This window comes from Centrocercus urophasianus, unplaced genomic scaffold (genome assembly GCF_019232065.1).
Source record: "Centrocercus urophasianus isolate 14NV4802_14NV808 unplaced genomic scaffold, USGS_Curo_1.0 seq_62, whole genome shotgun sequence".
In the NCBI taxonomy this organism is placed as follows: domain Eukaryota; kingdom Metazoa; phylum Chordata; class Aves; order Galliformes; family Phasianidae; genus Centrocercus; species Centrocercus urophasianus.
Genome location: NW_024885222.1, coordinates 670,778 through 679,374, shown reverse-complemented (window position 1 = coordinate 679,374; position 8,597 = coordinate 670,778). Strand labels below are relative to the sequence as shown.

The 8,597-nt window shown below is 47.8% G+C and overlaps 1 protein-coding gene across 2 annotated transcripts; it reads right to left on the bottom strand.

Moving 5' to 3' along the window:
• Positions 1 to 3,720: 3,720 nt before the first annotated feature.
• Positions 3,721 to 8,223, bottom strand: KRT222 (keratin 222). 2 transcript variants are annotated; one of them, XM_042836641.1, is made up of 7 exons: positions 8,120 to 8,223; positions 6,456 to 6,584; positions 5,980 to 6,200; positions 5,795 to 5,845; positions 4,976 to 5,049; positions 4,764 to 4,869; positions 3,721 to 4,071 (listed from the first exon to the last, which is right to left on the bottom strand). In XM_042836641.1, the coding sequence occupies exons 1-7, from the start codon at positions 8,213 to 8,215 to the stop codon at positions 3,858 to 3,860; spliced, it is 891 nt and encodes a 296-aa protein (XP_042692575.1). In that variant the 5' UTR covers positions 8,216 to 8,223; the 3' UTR covers positions 3,721 to 3,857. The 2 variants fall into 2 exon arrangements, with proteins under 2 accessions (XP_042692575.1, XP_042692576.1); XM_042836642.1 differs by lacking the exon at positions 5,795 to 5,845.
• Between the last annotated feature and the right edge of the window lie 374 nt (positions 8,224 to 8,597).

Genomic DNA, 8,597 nt, shown 5'->3' with positions numbered 1-8,597 from the left:
CGTCGCGCATGGTGCCTCGCGGCCATTGCGCGCCTTTTTCAGCTGAGGCGGCGGCGCCGCGCGTCCGGCCCGAGTGAATCCTGTAAAAAATCCCTTAAAAAATCCCATAACGGGGCGAAATAAGAGCTGTATGGGGAACCTAGAATAGCTCTACCCGACGTGGTGACAATGGCGGCTGCGCGAGGCGTGAAGTCAGGCCATCAACGGAAGGGCCGAATGACGGCGGTGCTGCAAAGCGCCCCGAGGCCGAGGCACGGCACTGCGTGCTCCGCTTGGATCGGTTACACCGCGGAGCTGTCAGTGAGAGGCTGCAGGTGAAATAAAGGTTGGGGACTGGAAAACTGTCCTGTGGCTGAAAAATAACGACCCCTGTGCCTGTAATGGGCGGCTGTGGTGGGCCTGGTGCACGAGGAGAAACAAAGCGTGACTGCCCTTGGAAAGGCGCCAGAAACAGCTCTTTTTAAACACAAACAAACAATGCCTGTATAACCCTGAAGGGTGATAGAAGGGGAGAAGAACAAACTGGCCGTAATGCCGAGGTGCTGCAGTTCTTGGTGCCTGCAGCCTGGCCTGCTTTGTTTTTGTTCTTAAGTAAGCACGCTTTCATGGACACATGAAGAGATGAGCTCTGCCCCCACTGCTCACAGTGTGCTAATGGAGATTTGTGGTATTACACAGAATAATCTGACTTGCATTTGACAACAGAAGGAATATGACAATTGAAAAGATCCTCCAACAGCCAAATCTGCAGCCTTTTGGTCCTCCAGCTTCACTTGGGCAGAACGTTTGTAAGGTAAAGATAAAATACTTACAGAAGTGAAAAATAACCCTGTTTTGTCTTGGATTTGACTCCGTGCATTCATTGCATTGCATTGTTCATGAAATTGTGTTCGATGTTGCATTAAATTTGCACAAGTTACTGGAATGTTCAATGCAGTTCCATGCTAATTCTGAATCATTGTACATGTTTCCAAGGTCAGCAATTCACTGTTTTCTTTGGTTTACTTGGTTTTACTTGGCTCTTCTTGTGCCCGTGCACACCCACCTATAGTTCACACTGACACCTGTGGAGGTTTGGGTAGTTTATGAGCCAACAAAGAAATTTGAAAAGAAATTTGAAAAGAGCAATTTTGCAGGTAACTTAAAAGATACTCCCTTGTATCGGTACTTTAGGGGAAGAAAATGAAGTTAAAAACAGGGTGCATATTTGAATCCGTTTGAGAGTAGCAGCAGTTCTTGATATGGTGGAGGAATTCCGTGTCAGGCAGTCCCATGTGGAGAAGCAGCCCTTTGATCAGGGAAGGGCGGGCTGCCTGCAGTGCTGTAGTAACAAAGCCAGCTATTACTGTGTGCTGCAGTGTTTTTTCCTATTAGCCTCAGGTTTCGTGGTCATAAAACAGTACAGCTGAGTTACTACAGCTGGTTTCCAGCTTTAATCAGAAGCTGTGTGTTTTAGGAGCTGTTGAGCTGAGTGTTACAGCTGTGTGGATGGAATACAGCTCTCACTGCAGGATAGCTCAGGATGTGTTTGTGCTGCTGCTGCTGTACTGAGACGGCTTCAGAAACAGCGAGGTCAGGTGTGTAGGTGATGAAATGTGCAGTTAAGGGCAGCAATTTTTCTGGTTGCTTAAGCTTCCCAAATGAGTGTGACTAATGCGCAATAATACCAATATTCTAAAATAATGTTTAGATAGTACTGCAAGATTAAGGCCGGGTCTGTGCTCTGTATTGTGCTGCTGAGATTTGTGTCACAAGGGAAGACATTTGGAGTTAGGCTGAGGAAGAGAAACCCCAAGAAACCCCCAAACTGGGGTCCAAGAGTGAGCCGGGCGCTTACTGGCCAAAGAAAAAATGTGTCTGTGGGTAAGGTTTTCCATTTTTGGTTACTGTGGAGCTGCCAGGGCTTTCTGTGTGTATGGTAATGGCGATGTGCCTGTGCAAGCTCTGCCTGCGTGAGAGGAGCTGTAAGGTTATGTGTTCAACCAAGTTTCTGTTACGTGTTTACTTGCTCTTTACCTTCGCCAGCCAGCTTATCTTTTAGATCATTGCTTTGTAAGCCAGATGCCATCATCTGCTGCTGGTATGGCACTCACACAGAGCTCTCGTCAGGTTGGCTGGAGTTAGCAGCAGCTTGTCTAGTAGGAGGACACGCAGCTCCCACGTGCTGGTAGAGGTCCTCGGGGAGTTGGAGTTATAGTGCAGGGAGCTTTGCAAAGTGCTCAGATGCAGTGCTGTGGATTTTCTTACCTACAGCTTTAGTTTGTGTTCTCTGCCACCCAGACCCCCCAAGACAGACACACTGAAGCTCACAAAGCAGCATGGGCAAACTCTGTTTTATTATTTTTATTGTTGTACTGCTATTTGCTTTGGTAAGTTTGTATCCCTGTTTAAAGTGCCTTAAAGCAATTAAAACTTAGTTTAAATTCAAGTATTGTGAAATATAGAGTACAGCACACAAAAAAGCTGCATAGTGAAAATGCCAGGAGAGGCTGTTACATTCAGGATGCCAACTCAGGTATTAACACCACCAGATCAGTTTTAAGGTTAATGATAATTAGCCAGCTTTGTACAGTAGATAGAGAACTGTGGGCAACGTAAACATGGCGTTCTTGCTGTTGATAAAAGGCAGAAGCGTAACTGAACGGCGGAGGACTTTGTGGTGCCAGTCCTGTGACATATGTGCCAGTCCTTGAGTCATATGGCACTCACTGACACTGCAGTCAGTTCTTTCCTGCTGCTTTGGATCCCGCAGATTCTGTCTGTGTGTTTTCTTGTTTTGAGCCGCCATAATTCCAGTGATCCCAGCAGGAGTTTCTGACCTCCTTAAATCCCTGTAAACAAACGTCCTTACCCTGTTTTGTTTGTTTGAAGTTTGTCCCGTGGTCTCATAAAGCATGTTGGGGTTCCATTTCTGGTTTCTGTCCGTGTGCAGATGCAGGACTGCCAGCTCTGCTTTGTATTGCCCATTGCTCTGCCTGCTGCCTCCAGGGGCACTTCATGTGCTGGCAGCTCTGACTCAGCACACGCAGCCCTTATTTTGTCCGTCCCACTGAAGCCATAGTGGCCGTGACCTGGCAGCTCAGTGATCTGCTGTGTGCTGGGTCGGGGGCCAGCTTTACCTACAGGATTTGTCAGGAGAGGAATCTGTTGAAGGTATTTAAATTCACGTTGCAACTACTCACAAAATGAATTAAATGTCGGTATTAAAAATGGATGCTTGACTCCTTAAATTTGATTCTCAATATGGCTGGGAGTCGTTTTGCAGATGCACAAGTAGAGCTAAGAGAGTGATTGATTTTCAGTGGGAATCCCTGCTTCAAAAGCAGCAGAACCATACAGCTCAGTGTTATTTGTTTGTAATGGCACTGCTGAGAAATGTGTCCATGGTCATAGGGGAGAGACATTTTTGCTCAGTTGCTGCCTAAAAAATGCTTAAAAATACTATTCACTTTTGAAAGAAAGTTGTTGGTTAATACCTGGTGTGTTTTAAGAGCGTTGTTGCATGTCACTTTTTTTTTTCTATTAGAAAGTGTTTTAAAATATCTATCAAGTATGACAATTATGATGGGAATGGTTCGTCAGCCAATATGCATATGCAGTATTGAAGAAGAGAATGAAATATGTGGTTCTCATTCCCGGAGTTCTCTTGCCGAGGTACAAAGTTACAGTTTAATTCTTTTAATGTTTGGAGAAGTACTACAAAACAACAGCGATGAGAGAACTGCGGCCTGCGCCCGGAGCAGGAAGCCGGAGGCAGTCAGGCTTTGTGGGATCTGCCTCTCCTCTCTTCTCCCCGCCGCTGTGTGTCGTGCGCAGGGCCGTATGGCGGCGGGGGCTCCGGCCTGCTGTGCCCAGCGCTAGGGTGTGATGGAGGGAATGCTGCACGAGCGCCTCATCACCAGCCTGACCTCGATGGCAGGCAGGGCTTTCTGCTGGCTGGGTTTGCGCCCTTCCTCGGCCGCTGCCAGGTGCAGGTCAAAGCGCAGCGAAACGGATTTCTTCCTCAAGCGCGGGTTGTCCTTGAAGAAAGAGCCTTCCCACTGCTTAATGACTTCGTCCACTTTTTCTGTCCTGAAACAGTAAAGCACAGGTGTTTTGGCCTTGTACGTGCTGTGCAACACGTAACTTCGGGACTGCTTTTAAAATGTTTCACTGAGTAACCAGAGTTCTTATTTATTTATTTGCTTATTGAAATTTGAACAGCTTCCTTCTGGAAGCCAAGTCCAGGGGACATTTCAGTGTGGTTTTGTTTGTACGCTTTTAAGTAGACTTGGATACAAAACCATTGCTCTGAACACAGATAGTTTGTTTCCAAGGAGAAAGAATAAAACATTCCAGCCCTCAGATGCCCCCTGAGCAGCCAGGCTCTCCTTCCCTCTGTAGTAATCAGCAGAACAGAGGGGTTTCCCAATAGAGCCAGGCCTGAATTTATGTGTGTAAAAACGCCCCAGAGGGACTTTGCAGACACGGCATGGGCTCGTTTACTTTCAGCTTTAACTAAATGTATTAATAGTTTCATTCTTGACAGAAATTGCAGTTAGAAGCAGCGTCATGATATTGCTAGCTCAGGAAGTAAATGCTAATAAAGAGATGTTTAATTTTTAATTTATTGTTAAAACACACCATTCAATAGAACTTGAACTACCAGTGCTACTCTGGAGCTTCCCAGCTGTGTGGATACTAAAGGGAGGAAAAATCAGAGAGCAAATTGTAATGCCCAAGATTCACATTTAAATATTTTCTTAAATTGATGCTTATCTTACTTTATAGTGCCATGAGCTTCAGCACTTTGCTTCATAATATTTCCTTCTAGGACTGCTTGTTTCGTCATCAACTCCATCTTGTCACTTTCGTGCTTCTTTACTCCATCTATAAAAGAAAATGCAGATGTGCCATGCAGGTGGATGGGGGGTGGCAGCAGCCCAGCTCTGAAGCTCTGTGGAGGCCGTGAGCCCAGGGGGCGGCGAGCACCGACCTGCAGGCAGCGTGAGGGCGGTCGTGGTGGGGCTGGGCTTCCTGCCCTTCTGCTCGGGTATGGAGCAGCCGTACCTGCAAGAATAAACAGCTTCACCAGCACCTCATAGCACTGAATTACTTTAATCCATCACTTGTTTCACAAGCTGTGGGCAATTTAAAAATAGGAGGAGTATGAGAAGTTCTGTTTGACTGTAGTAACCATTAGGATTTCTTGTTCTGAATGTAAAACTAAAGAAAGTGAAAATGTCTGTTTAATTTTGTCAGCAATTTGAACAGGTTATAGTGTGTTGGTTGTGTGCCAGGTAGAGATATTTATTTTTATTAATACTGTGTTGAGTGTATTTTCACAGAGTTAGAAGCACCAAATCTGAGTCCCTTGTGTGGAATCTTCTTATTCAAATGTGTGAGGCTGCTGGACGAAGGCCCTGCATCATCTGAGGGAGGCAGTGATCTGCTGAGAGCTCTCTGAGCCCTGTTTTGTTTGGGTACCAGTGGAAGCGATGCTGTGCATTTCCTTATCCTCTGTTGCTGACAGAGCTGTAGCTGCCTCTCGCAGATCTGCACGTGAAAGTGCTGGTGTTCAGTGTGCTGGGGAGGGCAGACAAGGAGCAGCTAAAGCAGAGTGTCACTGCCAGACACTGTTAGACAGCGTGCTGATGTGCAGAGCCCCAGATGTGTGACTGACACTTGTTTCAGGTGGTGCTGAGTGATACGAGCCTCGTGCAAAGGGATCCTTCGTGTGATCCCACGGGAGCAGCCACACAGACCTGCACTGACAGCAGTGCCTCCAGTGAGCGTGCAGGCAGCTCGTTATTACCTGCAGTGCACTGAGAGAAGTCTGACGTCCATAAGTGTGGAACTGGTAAAGCTGAGCACAATGAAAACGCCTGTAAGGATTTTATAATACCACATTTTACTGAGTGGCTCTTGTATTTACAATGCGACGGTTATTGCACTGGGGCGTTCTGAAGAGCAAGACAACGTGAGTTCAGCCAGCAGTACCTGTTCTCCTCCTGCTCCAGCAGGCTGCGGTACGTTGCAATCTCCTCCTCCAGCTTCATCCTCGTGTTCAGGAGAATTTCGTGCTCTCGCAGCTGCTTCTCGATGCCTCTCCTCACTTCCTGCAGGTCCTTCTCCAAGCATTCAATCTCCGCCTCTAAGTTCTGTAGCTGCATGTGGTACTGCTGCTCCGTGGCACGCAGCGAGCGCTCCAAACCCTTTTCCTGTTGAATTTAACTCTTGTAAGATTTGGAAAGTGTCCGCGAAGATGCTGTACATACTTGTCATTAACAGTCAGACTGTTTTTATGTCGAGTCCTCTAAGAATATTACTAAGAACAACAGTACAATAGTTTTTAAGGTAAACTTTTTTAAGGCTGAGATATTTTCCAGTAAAACCTGTAATCATTTAAGAGAGGATAAAAGCACGCAGCCCTGGGTTATTTTCTCCAGAGCCGGCGGCTGCTCTGCGGCGCTTACCACAGCGTGCAGGGATTCGATCTCGCTCTGCATGTGGTGCCACTGCCGCCGGGCCTCGCTCAGCTCTGCTCTGGCCGCCTGCAACGCTTCTGCATCTTTGTCCATTCTTTTCACTGCAGCTGCTTCTTGCTGCAGGGGATAAAGAAACAGATGACATAAAAATATTTATATAAAAATAAACTAAGCAGGCACACAAAGATCTCTTGTTAGGATTTTTTTTAGATTCCCATAGATTTGTTAGAGCTAGCAGTGGTGAGTTAACATTCTGTGTGCTGTGTAATGAGGAAGCTATCCTGCTGTGCATGGGGAGTCGTTGGCTGTCTGCAGCCCCAACATTTCTTGTTGAGGAATTCCAGTGCAACCCAAATGGTTGTATTTAGCCCACATCCAACTCCTGAGCACACAGGCTTGGCTTCTTGCAGGCAGGGGAACTGCAGTGGAAATGGTCTTTAGTTGTAATGTATTTTTAAAATTTGTTACTAGGGACAGCTTTATAGAAAGGGATGCATGAATATGTTACAGTTGATAATAGCTCTCATTATGTTCCTGCCTGAGCAGATTGCTATTTGAGGGCAAGCACCTCCATGCATTACCTGAATAGCAACTCTGTCCAAGCCTACAACTTCTTGTTCTTTAAGAACAGGTTAATTAATTTGCACAGAATGGGAAGGGAAGGTTGGCGTGCTGTGTGCTGACAGCCATGTGCACTGTAGCCGTTCGTCTGCGCAGCTCACGATGGAAAGGAACTCTTTAAGGTCAGGTTTACAAACGTTTCCCCCACCCTCCAGTATTCTAACCTATGGTAATGACCACCATCACACCACCATTTTGGTGAAACCCTGCAGTTGGCTGTTCTGGAAGGGCTCGCTCAGTGCTCCCTGCTGGTCCCTGCAGAGTTGCTGTCACACAGCTGTCGTGGCTCTGCTGGGCTGCTTTGCGCCACGCTCAGCTGCGGGCCTGGCCTGGCCTGGGGCTCCAGCAGGCGCTGCAGCAGCACTGTGAGCAGTGCTTCAACACAGCTCCCAATGCCTGCAGTCCCTCTTCTGCAGCACGACTGGGTGACAGCGTGTCTGATTTGCAGATTGAGTCTCTTGGCATTTGATGTCAGTCACTTGGTTTGCTGTTTTATTTCAAGGCTTTTAGGTTTTAGAGATGTTTTGTATGTAAACCTAAACCAGCAGCACTGCCCGTTGATAACCTGTCACGAAGCTGTATGGAAGAACAAATTATATTTACTGAAAAGTATGGCAGTTTTACTGTGAGCATTAGGAAAGAGGCCCTGAAAAGGCACGGGTTTCTTTAATAGAGATGCTAAAAGCTGGAAGGCTTTCTTCAAATAAATGGCTCCTTTACCTCGCCTCCGATATTCGAGATTCTCTCCTGCTGTGTGGAAACAGAGTGCAGCTCGTGTGGCTGTGCAGCCAGCAGCGCGCTGTGCAGGTACAGAGCAGGGCTGCACGGCTCTCCGTTAGCGCGCATTTAGGCCGTAAACAAAACCTTTTCTTTCTCTTCCAGTCCAAATCTTACTGCAGTAAAACCAAAATCCCGTCCCCCGTAATATGCTGCATGGAAAAGACAATGCCGAACCTCACAGAGGCTGAGGGAGGAGCTGCACGGACAAGGGCTGCCTCCTCCTCTGGAAGGTGTCTGCATGAAGTCATTACCTGGGTCCTCGCTGAGGCGGCGCTCCTTATCTGATGCCTGGTGTCGGCCGTTTCATACTTTGCCCCGCTGCCCCCGAGCAGCCGGGCCGCTTCCATCCCCCTCCCATGCTCCCGTTTGGTGCCCGGCCTCGCTGGGGGTGGGGGGGCTCTGCAGAGCCTGCGGCGGGAGGAGGCAGAGCAGCGGCGGCTCTTAAAGCCGCAGAGCTCCGTTCTGGGCGGCGGAGCGACGTCCGTCCTGCAGGTGTCTGCTATCGCGGCGCCTGGTGCTTCGGCGCGGCTGGAATCAGGATGCCCAGCTTGTGTGTGGAAGCGAACGCGTGCAGTGTCTTCGTGTTTCTGTTACGCTTTAAGTTAGGGTTTTTTATAACCTCAAAGTGCGTGAGGTTAGGAGATACAAGGCTTACTTTCCCCATTGCTACATGGAGGGCGGGAAGTGAAGGCAGTCTGTCCTGCTTTCTACAAAACTTTCTGTTCCCTG

What these genes read in the sequence shown, in the direction of transcription:
- KRT222 (XM_042836641.1), bottom strand. Translation starts at nt 8,215, where the DNA reads ATGGAAGCGGCCCGGCTGCTCGGGGGCAGCGGGGCAAAGTATGAAACG. An exon ending in CTTCTCTCAGTGCACTGCAG is followed by an intron (nt 5,050 to 5,794) that starts GTAATAACGAGC and finishes TTATTCTTGCAG; the next exon opens with GTACGGCTGCTCCATACCCG. An exon ending in CGCCCTCACGCTGCCTGCAG is followed by an intron (nt 4,870 to 4,975) that starts GTCGGTGCTCGC and finishes TTTCTTTTATAG; the next exon opens with ATGGAGTAAAGAAGCACGAA.